This window comes from Heterodontus francisci, chromosome 5 (assembly GCF_036365525.1).
Source record: "Heterodontus francisci isolate sHetFra1 chromosome 5, sHetFra1.hap1, whole genome shotgun sequence".
Lineage (NCBI taxonomy): Eukaryota > Metazoa > Chordata > Chondrichthyes > Heterodontiformes > Heterodontidae > Heterodontus > Heterodontus francisci.
The window spans coordinates 196123080-196144584 of record NC_090375.1 but is presented as its reverse complement, the minus strand read 5'-3'; the positions used below and the strand labels follow the sequence as shown (position 1 = coordinate 196144584).

The following is a 21505-nucleotide window of genomic DNA, read 5'->3' as shown; positions in this document are numbered from 1 at the left end:
ATAAAGGGCTATGGGGAGAGAGCGGGGAAATGGGATTAGTCTAGGATTGATAAAGGGCTATGGGGAGAGAGCAGGGAAATGGGATTAGTCTGGGATTGATAAAGGGCTATGGGGAGAGAGCGGGGCAATGGGATTAGTCTGGGATTGATAAAGGGCTATGGGGAGAGAGCAGGGAAATGGGATTAGTCTGGGATTGATAAAGGGCTATGGGGAGAGAGCGGGGCAATGGGATTAGTCTGGGATTGATAAAGGGCTATGGGGAGAGAGCGGGGCAATGGGATTAGTCTGGGATTGATAAAGGGCTATGGGGAGAGAGCGGGGCAATGGGATTAGTCTGGGATTGATAAAGGGCTATGGGGAGAGAGCGGGGCAATGGAATTAGTCTGGGATTAATACAGGGCTATGGGGAGAGAGCAGGGAAATGGGATTAGTCTGGGATTAATACAGGGCTATGGGGAGAGAGCAGGGAAATGGGATTAGTCTGGGATTGATACAGGGCTATGGGGAGAGAGCAGGGCAATGGGATTAGTCTGGGATTGATAAAGGGCTATGGGGAGAGAGCGGGGAAATGGGATTAGTCTGGGATTGATACAGGGCTATGGGGAGAGAGCGGGGAAATGGGATTAGTCTGGGATTGATAAAGGGCTATGGGGAGAGAGCGGGGAAATGGGATTAGTCTGGGATTGATACAGGGCTATGGGGAGAGAGCGGGGAAATGGGATTAGTCTGGGATTGATAAAGGGCTATGGGGAGAGAGCGGGGAAATGGGATTAGTCTGGGATTGATACAGGGCTATGGGACAGAGCAGAGCAATGGGACTAGTTTTGGAAGAGTCTAGCCAACAGCAGTCACAAACATTCTTTCAATCCTTCTGCACTATAAACCTGTCTGGTTCTAAAGAATTTGATTAAATAATGTAAATAAAATCAATAAAACTAATAACTTACTCTACCTGATTAAAACATAAAATGACACAAACATCTGCCAATTTCCTTTACAGCAAATTGTCAATATCACACTTCATTTATCAATGCAAAGGCAAATTAACAATTTACACACAATTTATATTTATATAGCACCTTTAAAGTAATAAAACATCCATGGCGCTTAACGGGAGCATTATAAAATAAAGTCTGACACCAAGCCACTTAATGAGATATTAGGTCAGGTGACCAAAAGCTTGGCCAAAGAGGTAGATTTTAAGGAGTGTCTTAAAGGAGGAAAGTGAGACAGAGAGGTGCAGAGAGGGAATTCCAGGCAACTGAAGGCATGGCCACCAATGGTGGAGCGATTAAAATCAGGGATGCAGAAGGGGCCAGAATTGGATGAGTGCAGAGATCTCAGAGGGTTGTGGGGCTGGAAGAGATTACAGAGGTAGGGAGGGGGCGAGGCCATGGAGGGATTGAAAACAAGGATGAGAATTTTAAAATGAAGATGTTACTTGATCGGGAGCCAATTTAGGTCAGCGAGCACAGGGGTGATAGGTGGTGCGAGTTAAGACACAGGCAGCAGAGTTTTGGATGACCTCAAGTTTACGGAGGGTAGAATGAGGGTAGGAGTGTGTCGGAGTAGTCACACCTTGTAAGAATCCTTACTGAAAGCAATAATTCTGCATACACACAGCTCTAACTATATATTCGATATGGGAGTGGAATACAATTTATTAATTGTGAAACAGCTTGATAATTCATTCAGGACTTGCCTACCCAATTATATAAAATGTCGCACTTCAGATCAGTAGAGTTGAGTCGATTAAAGGTGATGTCATACGACCTGTTTTTGACTGGGACCGGCTCGAAGTTATCCAGAGCCAGCAGACCCCAATTATACTGCCAGTTCTACATCAACCTTGATAAGTATAAAGTTAATGTCAACAAAGAGGCAACAGGTAAGTCAGTTTTCTGCTCACAATACAAAGGTTAAGGTTCACTAGTAAAGTTCTCTTCGCCTCAGTTGCTGTTATACTGGAGGCAGTATGAAAGTAAAAGTGAGGCAAAATTACTTACGTTGCAAGACATATACCTCCATCTAGCTAGCTTCACTGGAATTATATTGCATAAAGACAAAATTATTCATCAACAAACTGTAGTATAATCAGCCCATGAATTACCACAAGCCACATGTGGCAGATTCTTATAATATTAGCTCATTATTGCAGAGATCACATCATTCACTAACAGGAAACAACTCCAATGTTGTAAGTGTGGACTTGTATCATCAGCTTTGGCAACCAGCCTGCATTGGCAAGCATACAGCGTAAAATACGAAGCTCTAGGTAAAAATGTCTTCCCAGGACAGCAAGCAGTTTCCTTGTACAGTTCTCAACCTTTCATTGTCCTTCCAGTTTGTTTTCATTGCCTGTTTGAGATGACTTTTATATATCATCCGATACTTTATCATCTGTTTTCTTTTTAAAATTGGTTTTCCTGTTATTAACCCAGCAGCCACCCTTCTTTAAAAAAAAAGGCCTGTAACATAATCTGAAGGGGGAAAAATCCCTCCAAGCAAGCAATTAAATATTAAAAATAAATATGGTTGTCACCGTACATCAGCACAATAGAAGCAATAAGCCTATGACTGGGGGAAGGTTAAGCAAATGAGGCAAACTGTGGTGAAAAAACTGACCAAGAACTAGACCAAGGAGAAGCCTGAGGCCTGGTCTTGGTGACAGTGGTTGGGATGTTACGTTTGGAAAGCTCAGTGCCTTCTCTGTAAAACAACTTGGTGTTTTTTCCTCCTCTCTATGCTCGCCTCTTAAGTTTTGCTCAGTACTATAGAAATGAATTCTTAAATTTTTTTTTACTTTATTTCCCTCCCAGAATGATGACCTGCATTGTCTTTTTCACCTGTTGCCACATCAGTGGCAATCGGGAACTTTGTTTTTTCACTTCCAATTTACAACAGTAACAGTTTCTTTAACTGATTTTTTTTTTTTAATTATGATAAAGTTGTTATACATAATCAGGTCTCCATTTTGGAAAGGTAACCGTGAAAGAGCAACAGAATCTGTACCATGATCTGAGTGCCACAATCAGTATAAATCACCAGGCAATTACAACGTGGGAGCATTTGCATCCTTACCCTAGGATCATCGGAAGGCCAAGATTTCTGATCTGGATCACGAACGCTGGCAGCCATATAACAACTAGCCAAGAATGTATTTGCAAAATTGGGTATCTTTTACTGTAATTAAGGAGTACAGTAACATATTGGTTACGTTACTGGACTAGTATTCCAGACGCCTGGACTAATGATCTGGAAACATGAGTTCAAATCCCACCACAGCAGCTGGGGATTTTAAATTCAGTTAATTAAATAAACCTGCGAATGAAAAGCTAGTATCAGTAACGGTGACCATGTAACTACAGGATTGTTGTAAAAACCCATCTGGTTCACTAAGGTTCTTTAGGGAAGGAAATCTGTGATCCTTACCCAGTCTGGGCCTATCAGACCTTCAGCAATGTGGTTGACTCTGAAATGACCTCGCAAGCCACTCAACTGTATTCAAGAAGGCCGTTCACCACTGCCTTCTCGACGAGAATTAGGGATAGGCAATAAATGTTGGCCTTGCCAACGATGCCCACATCCCATGAATTAATTAAATGAGATAGTCAGCATTGAGTTTCCCCCTCCTGACACAGCATTTTCACAATTATTTTCATGATACAAGTGTATTTCTTTCAAAGTAAAGCCAAATTTGGCAGGACGTATCTTCTGTCGGGGAACCAAATCCACATTTGCATAATGAAAGTGTAAAATGGTCTTTCCCCTCAGGTGGGGAATTATGGTATTCATTTTGTCATTGCGATTTACACACCGTCTGATGATGCTCCCTCTTCCCTCTCCCATCCCAGGCAGCACACTGGGCTGTACAGGGTGAATTTAGCAGCAGTTCACAAAGATCTACACAGCAGTGGCCACAGGCTAGGGGCAAGTTTGCCCCTTTTAAATTGTGTAACCAAAGGCAGATTGATGTGCCATTGGCTACACTATAATAAAACAATTTGCATTTATACAGCACCCTTAACTTAGTAAAACAACCCAAGGCACTTCACTTGTGCATAATTAGACACACCAAACCACTGAAGGAGATTTTAGGACAGGTGACCAAAAGCTTGGTCAGGGAGGTAGGTTTTAAGCAGGGTCTTAAAGGAGCAGAGAGCGAGGCGGAGAGGTTTAGGGAGGGAATTCCAGGGCTTAGGGCCCAGGCAGCTGAAGGAGCAGCCGTCAATGGTGGAGCGATTAAAATAAAGGATGCACAGACCAGAATTAGAGGAGCACAAATATCAAAGAGTGTGAGGCTGGAGGAGGTTACAGAGATGGGAAGGGACAAGGCCAAGGAGGAATTTGAAAACAAGAATGGGAATTTTAAATTGGAGGTTTTGGTGGACTGGGAGCCTGTGTAAGTCAGCGAACACAAGGGGTGATGGGTGAATGGGAGTTAGGATATGGGCAGCAGAGATAAAGTACCACAAACAGAGGACTCCTACTTTCAGCATCAAGTAGCTTATCTCGGTCTATCAGTGAAGAAAGTGGAGTGTGTTACACCCAAATGGTTCTGATGAACGTACTTTTTAAGCTGTGTTGGAACCAGAGTTGGTCATTCAACCTCTTGAGGCTGCTCTGTAATTTGATTAGATTGTGGCTGATCCACAACGCAACTCCATATCCTTGCCTTTGCTCCATTCCCTCCATGTCCTTGCCCAACAAAAATAGAATCATAGAGTCATTACAGCACAGAAGGAGGCTATTCAACCCATCGCGTCCATGCCAGCTCTCTGTAGAGCAATCCAATCAGTCCCATTCCCCCGCTCTATCACCATAGCCCTGAAAGTTTATTTCCCTCAAGTGCCCATCCAATTTCCTTTTGAAATCTATCGATCTCAGTCTTGAGGGGTCCAATTGTTTCCCAGCATCTACAACCTGTCCAGAGAACTGAAACCCCTCATCCCTGGTATCATTCCAGTAAAAACATCTCAACAACTGGTGAGAATTATGCATGTTGGTGATACCAGATGCCATACTCCCTCTTGAAGAGATGATCCGGTTTCAGTAGATCCTGGGTTTGGTTATTAAACATTCATTGGAGTTTAAAGCAGGTTTCAAACTATTAAGTGTGTCACTACCATATTTCTTGATAGCTCTCCAAAATGCAAGTTTGCATGGGATGGGAGATGGGGTGAGGGGGGTGGGGTGGGTGGGGAAACTAGCATGAACTATGATGAAGCAGACTGTTGACACATTAAGGTACTTACATGTACAGTAAATAAGTTTATTATGGGTAGGCTCAGCACTGTGTACATGCCAGTCAAGCAACGAGGAGATATTCATTGCTTGTAGTTATACAGTTACAGCCTTTAAAGCATTTTAATTCAGCGACTGTCAATAGAATCTGTGCTGAGGATTACATACATTGTAGCTCCGCATGTAGTCATACATCATGGGGACGGTCTTTTTGGAATGTATGATAAAAGAAAACACAAAAACGCCTTAAATGAACAGTCCTCTTCCTGTATTAGAATGTTTTCTTTCATATAAATAGACGGAACAAGTCCCATTCTCCACACGTTTCTGCAGCTATTCAAGCAGGGGTTTATGGGGCTTTTTTTTGCCTGTTGCAGTTGTTTTATCTAAATTATCGTTTTAATGGCAGCTTGAAATGCCAAACTATCCTCACCGCCATTTGCAAAAGTCATCGACACACCAAGCTCATTCCATTCAGGTCAAATGGGGAAACAACAAAAATAGGTATAAATAAAACAAGGCTTGTGGACTTTCTCTCTCGGTACTTGCCACCAATATTTTCGAAAGCAGCACAATTGCCAAGTGTGTGGTGTGTAGGAGGGTGGAGGGGCTTGATGTACTTTGTGTAATAAATGGGTTTGTCCTTTTACTGGCCCGTGTTCTCTGTAGCTTGGAGGACGATGTACTGTTTGTGATCCTTAGGTCTAGCCCTCTTCCTCTTCCTCTTGTTAGCACCCTTGCCTTTTGATTTCTTTTGCTTTTTCTCTGGAAGAAAAAGGGTGAGAAAGAAAAATAATTAGAAGGGTTACTCTTTCTTACAGGCAAAATATGGATCTCCAGACAACTAAGCAAAAAGCAAGCTAGAGCAAAGATGAAATTTAAAAATCCCACTTTCCTTTGCCTCAAGGGAATAAGTCAAGCTCTATCTAGCCAAGGTGCTCCTTCGCAGCACCTTCCAAATCCGTGACCTCTACCACCTAGAAGGGCAAGGGCAGCAAACGCATGGGAACACCACCACCTGCAAGTTCCCCTCCAAGCCACACACCATCCTGACTTGGAGCTATATTGCTGTTCCTTCACTGGGTCAAAATCCTGGAACTCCCTTCCTAACACCAATGTGGCTGTACCTACACCACATGGACTGCAGCAGTTCAGGAAGGCGGCTCACCAACATTTTCTGACGGGAAATTAGGGATGGGCAATAAATGCTGCCCTTGCCCAAATCCTGAAAATGAGCAGCAAAAGGAATGAATCTTAACCAAGACAAGTTCTTCACAGCTGAATGCCCTCCTGAAATCAATCCGGTTCTCAGATGAAGACCTTACATACACGCATTGGGTGTTGTAGCTTGACAATCAAAACCAACTTTTTACCTTCCTAGACCTCATCGCTGTTCTTACAGATATTAGCACAGTTACCAAGAGTCAACCTGGGACCCCTCTGCTTTACGCATACATCATGTGGTGCAGAGATGTCCAATCCAGTAGGCACAACCTTCAAAACACAGCCAATGAATGGGCCACATCTGATTAAAAGGAGTGTTTACACTGTAACTTTCGCACTCACACTAAATCTGTAGCATAACTACTTCGTAAGATGCTCTCCCTCCTCTTACCATCTTTTTGTACATTCATTTTCATACTTCCATCCCTCTCCACCTATTGACAGTGACAAGCCACAGAGCTGGAGCTTAGGTGAACGAGCCAAGTTAGAAGCAGGTGAGAAGCTCAGTGGTGGCTAGAACCAGCATCATTGGGACTCAGGATTAATGGAAGGTTACTACTCCCAGCAGGACTACACTGGATTGACCATCAGCTCCCGCACCCAGCAGGACTGCACTGGATGCACAAGGTTCCAGCAGTACTATTCACCTTCTTTGAACCTACAGATATTTGGGTTGAGACAGGACCCCAACAATAGTAGGAGAAGCAATTGTCCCGCTGGGAGCAAGCATTACCAGTGATTTCATTGAGTTTTTTTGAATTCCCAATGATATTTCTATGAGTGAGGCAGACCAAAGCTGGAGCCCCACGAGCTGGATGAGATCAGGTCAAAGGCTAGATTTCACCCTCTAGCTGGATGATGGTAGCATAACATGTTTCCCATTGAGCCAAAGGGGGGAAAATATCACCATTGAGATTTTCTATTGGAAACAATTTGCCAGAATTGGGGTTATTCTGCAAAGAAGGGTCTACAAAATCTGTCAGCTCAATTACTGACATTTGTGAAATCACCCCACACATACATTACAATAGCCATGAAGCTTCTAAATCAGCCTAAACACATCCCCAGGACTGTAACAAAAGTGGCATCAATGAGCCCGGCATTGGTACTGAGTGTCACTTATTAGTATGTTGTACTTAACGTAATATTCGAGAATGATTGTGAGACAGACAGAGTCCATTAAGATGACCTTTAAATAGACATCAGACAGACTCGTAGATTAAGAATGAAGATTCCACTGCACAGTCCCAATTAGTGGACTATCACCTGGATGCCATGGGACTTTTATGATGACCAAAATGTGGTGCCCATCTTTCGAAGATGGCTATGCATTCAGATTATGGGGTCTCGCAGAATATGAACACATTACCAATAGCACAAGACCATGTGCAATACTCAAGGTTAAGCCAGGCAAGGCACAGAGTCAACAATAACATACACAGTTATATATATAGTTTCGATGAAAGGTGCTCAGATGCTGCCAAACCTGCTGAGTATTTTCAGCATCTTCTGTTTTTATTTCAGATTTCCAGAATCTGCAGTATTTTGCTTTTGTGCTACAAGGCATAGTGTTCTTTGATTGTGGATCAAGGACTTGGTAATGTCTGCAGATAGTTTAGTCCTGAGACCCGTCAAATGATTCTTGCTTCAGTCCCTTTGTAATGCTGACTGGTAAACAAGGTAAATTGGAATAATCCTTCCTGCAATGATTCAGTATTTTAAGGGCCATTAATAATTAAAGAAATCATTCCTCTCATCCTCAACTCTACTTCAACAGTAACATTCACCACCGGTTCATCCATCAGCTTGTCTGAGACTACAGATGCAAAAGGCTTAGCACGGAGATACTATGTTAAAGATCCTACATAAATACAAGCTGTTGTTGTTGTAATGTAGGAAATGGAGCAACCAATTTGAACCTGGCAAGGTCCCACAAACAGCAATGTGATAATGATCAGATAATCTGTTTGCGTGATGTTGGTTGAGGGATAAATATTGGCAAGAACACCAAGGAGAACTCCCCAGCTCTTCTTCAAAACGGTGCCATGGGAGGGAGCAGGTGGGGCCTTGGTTTAACATCTGATCTAAATGACAGCAGGTCCTCCCTCAGTACTGCACTGGGAGTGTCAGCCTCCATTAAGCACCCAACTCTCTGTAGTGGAACTTGAACCCATGACTTGTTGGTTCAGAAGAGTGTGCTACCCACTGAGCCATGGCTGACACCTGATAATACAAATATGCTAATTGGAAATTTAGATACATTTACCAGCAAGCCTTTTTCTCTTTGAAGGTTAAAAGCCAACTAAGATGTGAGGACAAGATCCCCTTTTCGGTAGAAATGTGAATGACCGTCAGAATATGTAAGTACTTGAAGAAAGCAAAGTTTACAAGTGGGAACAGGTCAAAGCTCTTAAAAGTTGATCATTTGTCGCCTGTGAAAGAGCAGAGCATTTGGAAGCTTGTTTAATGAATGAAAGGACAGTGGGTACCGTGGAGATCTGTGTAATCTGTATCAGGTGCAGGAAGGACCAGCTTCAGGTGAGTACGGTTCCTTTTATATGAACAGATTTGCCAAGGTGAAAGTGCAGCAAAGGGCTCATAGAGCACAAAACTGCAATACTCCACAAGTCTGACAATGCCGTGAGGATACCACACAGAATGCTCCTAATGCTGGCAAGGGAACAAATTTGTTGGCGATTCTTTGTAAACAAAAAGTTATAAAATTCATTCCCGGGATGTGGGCACCATTGGAAAGGCCAGCATTTATTGCCCATTGTGACGGAAAACTCGCATGCCAAATGGAAAATATTAATTTTGTCATATGGAACTCTGCCTGAGACTTTTTTACTGGACATTATTACAAATAACTTTTAAAAAGCTGAACAGAGCAGCTAAAGACGGCCACGCACAATTTGCATCTGAGAAGCCAAAGGCCGACTGGGAGACAGAGGCGACTGCCCAGTCAAGCCAGAACAATGGGGGTGCTCCCTGATTCAACTAACTAGAATGGTTTGGTCAACGTTGGTTGTCAAAAGCCATCGACACCCATTGACTTTGAAAGAGCCAAACCCCCACCCCCCAACCAAGTATGTCTCAACAACTTTGAATTTCAAAGATCATTCCAGAAACTTCTGTTTCAAACAAAGAGGTGGTCACATGACAGGACTACCTGTGTGAATCAGAGTTTGTGAATTGAGCTTTCGAAAGCAGACAGTAACTGAACTCCAAGAAGGAACATCTCTCCTCTCTCCCTCTCCAACAAAATTTCAGAAAAGCTTCGGCTGCATCAAAACCTCAAATCTACAGATCTTCACAGTCATCAACAAGGAGGATAAAGTCTCTTCAGCCTTTGGGAACTAGAGAAGCAAGTCTGTGTTGTGCACATGGCCCAGCGAGGACTTCAAGATTCCAATTTCAACGAAGGACACTGGGACTACACTTCCGTATTTAAATTCCATTTTTATTAAGGACTCTACTTCAACCTCCCAACCCTGCTTTGTCCCCTCTGTACCTATCTGTGCATGTGTGTGCCTCTTGTATAAATGTGAGCGTGGATGAGTCGTGCATTTTAGTAATTTTAACTGCCTTAGAGTGATAAGGTTAGTAAACTTATATCTTTCTTGTTTAAACTCAAGAAAACCTGTCCGATTGGTTCATTTGTAATTATATTTGAGGAACAGTGAGCAAGTGCTCACTGAAGTGGTAAGCTAGATCACTGTGTTAAAAGAATAAACCCTGTTGCAGTCAAACCAGAGGAGGAGTGAAAGGGGAGCCTGAGACCCCTCCTCACCTGGTCATAACACGCATCCTTAGTTGCCTTGAGAAGGCAGCAGTAAAACCGCCACCTTCTTGAACCAATACAACTGAGGCTCGCTAGGCCATTTCAGAGGGCAGTTAAGAGTCAACCATGTCGATCAGACTGGAGTTAGACCAGGTAAGGACAGCGGATTTCCTTCCCCCAAAAGATGGCATTAGGTGAACCAGCTGGGTTTAATTAATTTTGAGCTAATTAATACAAAAAATAAAAAGCAGCAGGCCCACAATCCATTAAACAGCCTGCATTTCACAGACAGACACGGTCTCCAACTGACATAGTATCCAGCAATTTATGTAGCAATGCAACTTGAAATGCACATCTGATGAGGAGTTCAAACAGTCAAATCTTGTCAGTCTCCTGAACACGTAGCTGCTCCTCACCTCCCAGTATACAACAGACCCCAAGTGGAGAAGTGGGTAACTTCCAAAACACTTGAAACGCAAGTGACGAAAATTTCTCCAGAATGGAAGCTAATCTGATGTGAACCGCTCATTTTCTTTCAATATTAAGCCAAGTGATTCCACATGGAACTGACATTTGACTCCTTGCCTGTAGATCTGATGAATCCTTTGACAGACGACCAGCGCCTAAACTGGGTCACCGAGCTCAACGGTTAGACTTTATTACCCACATCAGAAGGAATCTGCTGCCTGAGGCCGATCCATATGTCAACAGTGAGCCACTGGATGGCGCAAGATTCCTGTATCTGAACACGCTCCGAGACACTCAATTGCATTGCATCCAAAACATAACATAGGAGCAGAGCTTTTCAGCCCAACTGATCTATGCCAGTGTTTAAACTCTACTTGAAACTCATCCTACCCTGCCCTCATATCCCCTCCTCTGTCATGTATGCATCAAGCTTCCCCTTAAAAACATCAATGCTCTCCATGTGGCAGAGAGTTCCACATCTTCACCACATTCTAGGTAAAGAAATTCCTCCTAAACTCTTCATTTGATCTGTTAGTAGCAATCTTGCACACTCAAAGTGGATAGTCATTTCAATCTGGGCACAAGTGTGCAAATTACAGTTTCTAAAACGCTCTTCAAAGCATCAGGTTATAAAAAAAACCTCAAAACATGGAGATTTGTAAATAAAAGTTAGATCTATTTGGAAATTTATAGAGCGGATCTATTCTGTGCTGTATTTACAGACGGTTTTAAACTCATTATTCTGTTGCAACAGACTCACAGTTGTCCTCACTCCCCCCCCCACAAAAAAGTTACCTCAATACTTCACACAATTGCATCAATTTTTAAATCTTTCGAATCATCTTGTACAAAAGTTATAACGTTATGATAAATTATCAGATCATCCGCACTCCATCATCACCAAGGAAAGTGCAGTTTTTTCAGAGACAGGATAGGAACAGACACATTGTGTGGGCGAGAAGTGAAATCAAGGGTTGTAGTTAATTTGGAGGATCTCTGCAGCAAGTGTTATATCAGCAGAAGCAGAAGGTAGGGACATCATTAAACCCTGTGAAGTCCAACTCAGAGCAAGACCTTATCTTTAAAAGACCCAACAAAGTCACTCCTTCAAACTTTAAAACCATCCAAAATACCAAATTCGCCAAAGTTTGAATTTGACCCGTTGCGCCATTCAATCTAATCTTGGCTGATTTGTATCTTGATTCCAATTACCCACCTTTGCCCCATATCCCTCAATAACCTTACCCAACAAAAAAAATCTATCAATATCGAGTCTTCAAAATCCACAGCTAGGTCAATCAGGTGGAAATCTGAGACACATCCTGCCAGCGATACCAACAGCCAGAGAACAAATAAAAATAAAACTGTTTTCAAGGACTGGATATTAAAATCAGCGTTGCCATTAGAGGTTTAACAGGCCTTTGAGAAAAGGATGTTTAACAACACTTGCTTGAAATTACAGTATTAGAATTTCAGAATCAAGAATTAAAGGCAAATTTGTCTATCATTTGAATGGTTTCCAAGAGCAGTTATTATATCGAAGGCAACTTTCAAGCATGTGAGGGATAGGGTCTCCCAGTTTGGTCTCAAGCAAAGTCAGAATGAAGGACCTTGAACAATCCCACATCGTAGGAGCATTTCAGTGCTGTAATCAGTAACAGGTTACTTCAGTACAAAATAAAAAGTCTGAGCTTTCCGATCTAAATAAAATCCAATTGCAATGTAAAATTTTATATATTGACATTTTAAAATTTAGGATCTTTCTAAAACATACACCATTCTATTAGGAAAGGGATCCTATAAAAAGACAGCCAAGTCTGCTTAATTCAGAATATTTTTCTTTAAAAGAACTACATTTCCACTTTGACATGTTATTTATATCACTTAATTCAAACTACTGGATAATTTATTTTTTCTTTTTAAAAGCATAAAAATGGCTATGAATTAAGAGAAGTGGATGGATCCAAAGTTGTCAAAACTTTAGAATGAAGTTCTTAAATATAACCACAAACGGTCAGTGACGAGCAAACTGGCAAAGGATGAAGATTAGCGTTTGAAGGGTTAATTGTTCAGCTACGAGATGACAAATTGGAAAAGCTCAAAACTAAAGGGATGAACGCCGCAGTAAGAGAAGGGCGTGGGCAAGAGTCGGGAAACAGAAATATTCACCCCTCCTCCCAAGATTCAAACACACACGCACATCAGTCGTCGAAAGAAATAAACTCAGTGCTGCCGTGGCCTTATAAAGGATTAGAACTGTGATTCCAATGCCCCCTTCCCCCCTCACGGATGTTCCTCTTGTGGCACGCACTACAAGGGAGATGTGTGCCAAATGGATGTTTTTAAGGGTAATACTATCCCTGGTTTTACTTTTGAATTATAGCTCACATCATCCAACAAGGGGGAAAAAAAACTATCTTTTTGAGCTAACAGACCCCAATAGCTGCAAAAATGTCTGCACTTTCTACTGTTATAAAACCTACACGTCAATGTGTTTCATGGAATATTTTAATGGTTGTCTGGCATGGAGTTATTCATACTCTCAGCAAGTTTGACTGGCCATGTCACGCAATTTTGTTTTTTGCAAATCAGACCCATATTCGGCAGGGCAAGATAGTTTTTGAACAGCATGCATCAGAGAGAGAGGAAGACAGTAGATATTAATGCTGTAGGTCAGAAATCGATATCACAGCGGGATTCATGAAACAAATGCAGCGTGGAGATCTGTCAAGAGGAAATAGTGTCAGGAAAGAATAACTGAGAAATGGAGAGAGATTCCATCATGGGGGTGGGGGGGGTGAAGAAGAGAGAGGGAGAGGCACACACGCACACACAGCGAGTGCGCAATAGTGGAGCAGAGAGCGAGCAAAAGGCAACAGACACAGCAGGGGAGAGCGTGGAGGAATGCCATGCACACCAGCATTGGAAAAAAAACAATTGCAACGGCAACACTCAAGATCCACAGCTACAGGACTCTGATAAAATAGAACTGGCTGTGTTGAATTGGACCCTCTGCTCGTTTGCTATCAGTTGCAAGATAATCATCCGTTACCCCTCTTCCCAAGCAGTGGGAAAAAATAGATCAAAGCTGTCACAGCAGTACAGTTAACCAAACACACCTTCCTCCGCCGTCGTGGCTACAGCAGGTGCTGGAGCAATGCATCCACATTCACAGGAACAGGAGGAGGCCATTCAGCCCCTCGCGCCTTCTCCGTCATTTAATTAGATCATGGCTGATCTTCACCTCCACTCCATTTACCCGCCTTTCCACCCCATGGCCCAACACTCTGATCCATCCAACGCCTTTAGCAAATTAAGTTGGGCCCGTTAGATGTTCCTTTGGTGTGTAAGCTGTGGCTCAGTGGGTAGCACTCTCGCCAGAATCAGAAGGTTGTGGGTTCAAGTCCCATTCCAGGACTTGAGCACAAAAATCTAGGTTGGCACTCCCAGTGCCGTATTGAGGGAGTGCTACACTATCAGAAGGGCCATGTTTCAGATGAGATCTTAAACCGAGATCCCATCCGTTCTCTCAGGTGGATGTAAAAGATGCCGTGGCACTGTTGGAAGAAGAGTATGGAAGTTGTACTTGCCAATATTTATCCCTCAATCAACATCACTAAAAACAGTGTTACGGTAAGACCAGGTGAAGGAAGGGTAACCCTCCCCCAGTAGTGAAAGAAAGACTGCAGGAGGTCAGAGAGACAAGGCCGTGGCAGGAGATGGTCCCCTGCAGTATCCCTGAATGTGTAGTGGATCAGGCCATGATCAAACCAGCTCCCACAGAGGAGACTGCATTGGCGCTGCAGGCAAATGACCAGGTGTGTCTGTCCAAGACTTTCTTTGGAAAGTTAGGAGACCCAGGGAATGAATTAAATGGATTGTCCCTTGCTGAGGCTCAGCGAGCCGGCCTGGTATTGAGTTAGCCCAGTCTGAAAGTGAAGCAGAGGGAGTCCCTGATTGCTACTATTTAAAGAATGAGGTACTGATGAAGAACTGGAGTTCTACTCACAGACCTGAGAGCAAGGAGTGGACAGTAATTCACCAGTTAGTGGTACCGCAGAGAAATATTAAGAATGGCCCATGAGACTACAGTGGCTGTACATGCCGGTATACGAAAGACCAAAACCCCCATAAGACAGCAGTTTGACTGACCAAAATTCCACAAAGATGTGGTGGGGTACTGCAGGAGTTACCACATGTGCCAGGTTGAGGGGAAACACCAATGTACAGTGAAATCTGCACCCCTAAGTCCTGTACTGGTGTTAGGAGGACCCTCCAGCAGAGGGCTGGTGAAGTGTAAGGGATCCCCGCCGAGAACAAAAGGGGACAGACAGGCACAAGGCTGGCAAAAGGTTAGAAAAGGAAGGGGAAAAAGTGACCAAGAGGGCAGGTTAAAGGAAGTCCAGGAGGAATTCTGGACGTCCCCAAATTTCTGATATGACCTGGTCTAAGGTTCCCTTTTAGCCTTCACCTGGTCTTACCATAACATGGTTTAATTTTAAACACACTGTTTTTAGCTCCTCCTTGGTGAATCCTTGTTCTCTGCTTTCCAATTATAAGGCAAAGAAACCAGCACAAACAGGCTTTCTTAGGTTTAAAGAAAAGTTGAAATTTATTAAACTTAAACTCTAATTCAGTTAACACCTACGGATACATGAAGTGCCCACGCTAGCATGCATACGTGATACACACATGCAAATAGAGACAGAAAAGAGAAGAAAAATAAAGTGGAAAAGTTTGAGGTAATATCTGAAGAGTTTTTGTTACGGTTCTTCGAGCTCACTGTAGAGTCTTTGATTATAGGTAGATCTTGCTTTTCGTTGGGGCCCAGTATTCTTCTTAAACCTTGTTTGCTGTAGGAGACTTTTCTCTCTTGGGCGTTCATTTGTCTTCAGTGGATTCAGAGGCTTGTGAGAAAGAGATGGGAGCAGACAGGGGAGATCTTCTCAGTCCAGGAGCAAATAGTCTCTCTGAGTTCAAACTGTTTGTACAATTCAGAAAAACCCAGATTGTCAAGCAGGTTAGTCATGTGACTAACTAGTCTGACCATGTCTTGGATTACAGCAGTCTCTGGAATGATCCTCTTGCACACAATACCTGGTGATCAAGGTCCATTGTGGGTTGAATGTGTCAGGGAATGGTCCTTTGTCCTTCCAATCACCATCTATTAATATGAAAATGTATTTTCTAGCCATGGCTGATCTGTTTAACAAATCCTTTCTTCACTCCAGTAACAGTTTAAAATTAATGTTCATGTCAAAATTAATGTGCCTCATCTAGTCATAATCACATTGCTGTCTGTGGGATCTTACTGTGTGCCAATTGGCTGCCATGTTTCCAACATTTAAACAGTGACTAGACTTCAAAAATATTTCATTAGCTTAAAGCTCTTTGGGACATTCGGTGGCCATGAAAGGCGCTGTATAAATGAAAGCCTTTCTTTTCTTACCAGACAGGGCAAAGCAGTAACTGTTTCAAGCTAACAGTTACATGTGTAATATTCTTAATTCTGTTGCTGAGGGATTGTCTTTAGTTTGATAATTGTCTCAACTTGGCTCAGTTCCAAGAATCACCAGGTAAACTTGCATGACTGGGGAGTGAAGAGATACCAATTCTACTGCCTGCACAACGCAGTCCCAGACCAATATCACCAATCTCCCCCTCCTTCACTTGCTCAAAAATCTACAAACGCTACATACACTAAGTACCAACCATCAGCTTCTAACACAGAAGGCTGGTGCTGTCAAATGACCACAAACCCCAGCTCATTTATGGATATGTATTTTTACTGTTAGAAGCAGAAAACCCAGGTGTTGTTAACTGAGAAGGAGGTCGTCAGCACCTCAGTAAGCCTACAGGCTGGTAGGACAAGACAAAAAAAATGAAAAGAAGCAGGACAGAATTTATGCTTGAGTGGAGTATAAACAGCAGCAAGGATTGGTTGGACTGAATGGCCTGTTTGTGCCAAATATTCTACATAAATTAGAAAAACAATCCCTGCCCCTGGGGACAAGGGGAGGACAGGGGCAGAGAGAGAGGGAGAGAGAACGAGCGAACAACAGAAAATTAACTGGATCAGCCATATAAATACTATAGCTACAAGAGCAGGTCAGAAGCTGGGAATTCTGCAGCGAGTAACTCACCTCCTGACTCCCCAAAGCCTGTCCACCATCTACAAGGTATAAGTCAGGGGCGTGATGGAATCCTCTCCACTTGCCTGGATAGGTGCAGCTCCAATACTCAAAAAGCTCGACACCATCCAGGACAAAGCAGCCCACTCGATGGACACCCCATCGATCACCTTAAACATTAATTCCCTCCAACACTGACACACAGTAGTGGTGCAGTGGTTAGCACCGCAGCCTCACAGCTCCAGTGGCCCGGGTTCGATTCTGGGTACTGCCTGTGCGGAGATTGCAAGTTCTCCCTGTGACCGCGTGGGTTTCTGCCAGGTGCTCCGGTTTCCTCCCACAGCCAAAGACTTGCAGGTTGATAGGCAAATTGGCCATTGTAAATTGCCCCTAGTGTAGGTAGGTGGTAGGGAATATGGGATTAATGTAGGATTAGTATAAATGGGTGGTTGTTAGTCGGCACAGACTCAGTGGGCCGAAGGGCCTGTTTCAGTGCTGTATCTCTAAATTAAAATAAAACAGTGGCATCAGTGTACAACATCTACAAGATGCACTGCAGCAACTCACCAAGACTCCTTCAAACAACCCCTCTTGTCGGAATTAAGATAGCCAGATGGTAAATGATAGAACACTGGAGCCTAGCACTTTTACACTTAAAAGGTTTATTTACAGAGACACGCATTGTATATTTGCATCCCTCTATTTCAGCCTGATTTTTACCCGTGACCTCTACCACCTAGAAGGACAAGGGCAGCAGACGCATGGGAACACCACCACCTGCAAGTTCCCCTCCAAGCCACACACCATCCTGACTTGGAACTATATCGCCGTTCCTTCACTGTCGCTGGGTCAAAATCCTGGAACTCCCTTCCTAACAGCACTGTGGGTGTACCTACACCCAAAAGACTGCAGCGGTTCAAGACGGCAGCTCACCAACACCTTCTCAAGGGTAATAAGGGGTGGGCAATAAATGCTGGCCTGGCCAGCGTGCCCACATCCCATGAATGAATTTTAAAAAAGCATGAGAGAGAACACAAGGGCAAAGTAAAATTCCCTCTGACTATGCACCAGAATGATCCCAATCCCATACTAAGAGCACACCCTACAAGATCATACCCATTGTGATATTTCCCCAAATCAGCCATTTCTTATGGCCTCCCAATGCTGCAACTTGTTACCCACAAGAAGTGGCATTTCACTTGGAACCCTCCCCTGTACATTGGCTGGCAGAGAGAAGTTGAAATCTCCATGCTGGGGGATACTTGAGGGAGCTCCTGATCTCCCAGGTTAGAACTAATGGCCATTTCTGCAGCAATTCCCACCTTTTGCCATAGACATTGCCGGAGATCACACACCCCTTCAGGAGCCAGGCTGAAATCCAGCTGGAATGAAGAGACGCCTCCATCAGTTGCAAACACAGCAGGAGGGAGGGAGGGACACTGACAATTTCCACAAAGCAATGCCCCCAAATAAACAAACACTCAGCTCTCCAAATCTTTGTAAATCTGAGGCATTGCACCATTTCGGATTACTAAGGTACTGGCCTTGGGTTAATTGTGCTCTCCGCATGGAATCAGAAAATTGTGGGTTCAAGACCTACTACAGAGACTTGGGTACCAAATTGAGGCTGACACTCCCAGTGTAGTACGGAAGCAGTGCTGCACTGTTGGAGATGCCATCTTTGAGATGATAAACGTAGGCTCCTTCTGTCCCCTCAGATGGAATTAAGCAATACCTCGGTACCACGTTGAAGAACAGGGGAGGTCTCATGGGCCATTATTTATCCCTCAACCAAAATTACTAAAACAGATTATCTGGCCATTTAACATACTGCTGTTTGTGGGATCTTGCTATACACAAATAGGCTGCCACATTTCCTACATTATAACAATGACCATGCTATAAAGCGCTTTGGGACGTCCTGAGGTCATCCTTGGCATGATCGAAATGCATGTCCTTCTTTCTACAATCTGCTGGAGTCAATGCTTTTGCAGTGTCTTATTGGGTGGCTCTATGTAGTAAGTTGGGCTAGAACAGGCTTGCATCAAGATATATTAAAACATTGTGGTCAATATGTATGAATAGCCATACCCCATAAAGACCGCAATTCATCTGGATCGGTGGTGAGGAATGACGGGGGGGGGGGGCACCTTCGAGGGAAAGGGAAATTTCATGCATTTAAATCAGCAACAACTTGCATTTACATAGCACCTTTATATAGTAAAATGTCCCAAGGCACTTCACAGGAGCAATCAAACAAAATTTGACATTGAGCAACATAAGGAGATATTAGCGACCATTCATGACACCTCAGATACTGAATACTGAAGCAGTCTGTGTAGAAATGCAGCAGGACCTGGACAACATAAAAGCAAAATACTGCAGATGCTAGAAATCTGAAATAAAAACAAAAAACGCTGGAAATACTCAGCAGGTCTGGCAGCATCAGTGGAGAGAGAAGCAGAGTTAACGTTTCAGGTCAGTGACCTTTCATCAGAACAGGCCCAGTTCTGAAGAAGGGTCACTGACCTGAAATGTTAGCTCTGCTTCTCTCTCCACAGATGCTGCCAGACCTGCTGAGTAAGACCTGGACAACATTCAGGCTTGGGCTGATAAGTGGCAAGTTACATTCATACCACACAAGTGCCAGGCAATGACAATCTCCAACAGGAGAGAATCCAACCATCTCCCCTTGACATTCAATGGCATTACCTTCACTGAATCCCCCACTATCAACATCCTGGGGGTTACCATTAAACAGGTCAGAGGCTTGGAATTCTGTGGTGAGGGAATCACCTCCTGACTTCCCAAAGCTTGTGCACCATCTACAAGTCATAAGTTAGGAGTGTGATGGGATACTCTCCACTTGCCTGGATGGGTGCAGCTCCAACAGCACCCAAGAAGCTCGACACCATTCAGGACAAAGCAGACCACTTGACTGGCACCCCATCTGTAAACATTCACTCCCTCCACCACCGATGCACAGTGGCAGCAGTGTGTACCATCGACAAGCTGCACTGCAGCAACTCACCAAGGCTCCTTAGACAGCACCTTCCAAACCTGCAAACTCTACCACCTAGAAGGACAAGGGCAGCAGATGCATGGGAACACCACCACCTGCAAGTTCCCCTCCAAGCCGTACACCATCCTGACTTGGACCTATAACGCCATTCCTTCACTGTCACTGGGTCAAAATCCTGGAACTCCCTTCCTAACAGCACTGTGGGTGTACCTACACCCCCAACGACTGCAGCGGTTCAAGAAGGCAGCTCACCACCACCTTCTCAGGGGCAGTTAGGGAAGGGCAGCAAATGCTGGACTAGGCAGTGATGCCCACATCCCGTGAATGAATAAAAAACAAATTAGGACGTGGCCAAAAGTTTGGTCAAAGAGCTTGGTTTTAAGGAGCTTCTTAAAAGAGGAAAGAGAAGTGGTGAGGTGGAGAGATTCAGGGAAGGAATACTGAGCTTAGGCCCCAGGCAACTGAAAGCTCAGGCGCCAGTGGTGGAACGATAAGAATCGGAGATGTTCAAGAGGTTAGAATTGGAGGAGTGTAGAGATCTCGGAGGGTTGTAGAGCTGCAGGAGGTTACAGAGATGAGAGGCCATGGAGGGATTTGAAAACAAATCTGTTAATAGCATAATGTGAGAATGGAACAACAAGAATTAAAGTAGTAATAACCAAGATGACGGAATTGAATATTTTCATGAGAATTTCTGTTAAATGTGCGTCTGAAACTTTAACACCCAAGGCTGGTCTGCTTACTTTCTAGCCAAGTAAATGCTCAGTAGGAGAGGCCATCCCAAATAGAAACTGGTTATGTAATATCTTTCACACAATATAAAACAAACTGTGCGAGAGATGAGGAAACAGGCTCCACATGACATTTAGGAATTATGCACTGCCCGAGTTCAGCTTGTTACATTTTGGTTTTTCACAATTATTGACAGGAAATCTACTACAGCCATAACTAAACTAAATCACTTTTGTCAGGAGCTAGAAAAAGATTCATCCTTTCCTTATACAAGCACCTGAAAAATCAGAATTTTCTTTCAAGATTTGATTTGCTCCATACCCTTGGAGATTAGGAGCACTAAAGGTTTAAGCGAATTCAATGTGCATCTCTCATCGAAGCCTAACAAGTGAATTAATCTACTTGACAAGGCAAGGCTTCTTCATGCTTAGAGTGTCCCAGGCTTTGAAATTACACTTGATAAAATTTTCACAGTCTGCTGTTTTAGTGCAACAGGGAATTTCTTACAGATGTTGGGCCCATTTGGCAATCTTTGCCCAAGACACCACTATTTCAAACAATCGACTAACTAAGATCTGGAACTTTCTGCATAACAAATTCTCATCATTCCCTATGTTCACATCTTCACGGCAGACATTAGTTGCTGGATTTTTCCCCAGTGATCCCAGCTGCAATCAGGCAGGACAGTGGCCACCCCGAGCTCCATTTCCCTCCCCACTCCATCTCGTGCCTCCCTTCCCTACACGTAAATGTCAACCTCCGCTCCAGTGCAGTACCGAGGGTGTGCAACACTATCAGTGCTGCACTGGAACGTCAGCCTGGATTATGTGCTCAAGTCTCTGGAGTAGGATTTGAAGCTCCTGACTCAAGTGAGTGCACAACCCACAGAGCCAAAGCTGACAC

At 43.6% G+C, this 21505-nt stretch overlaps 1 protein-coding gene across 2 annotated transcripts in view; it reads right to left on the bottom strand.

Annotated features, from left to right (window-relative positions):
- Positions 1 to 5266: 5266 nt before the first annotated feature.
- The window catches only part of rspo2 (R-spondin 2), a 219430-nt gene continuing 203191 nt past the window's right edge, over positions 5267 to 21505 (bottom strand). For both annotated transcript variants that reach the window (XM_068031005.1, XM_068031006.1), the window contains exon 6: positions 5267 to 6009. In XM_068031005.1, the coding sequence (XP_067887106.1) occupies positions 5891 to 6009 (119 nt within the window). In that variant the 3' untranslated portion in view covers positions 5267 to 5890. The remainder of the gene's footprint in view (positions 6010 to 21505) is intronic.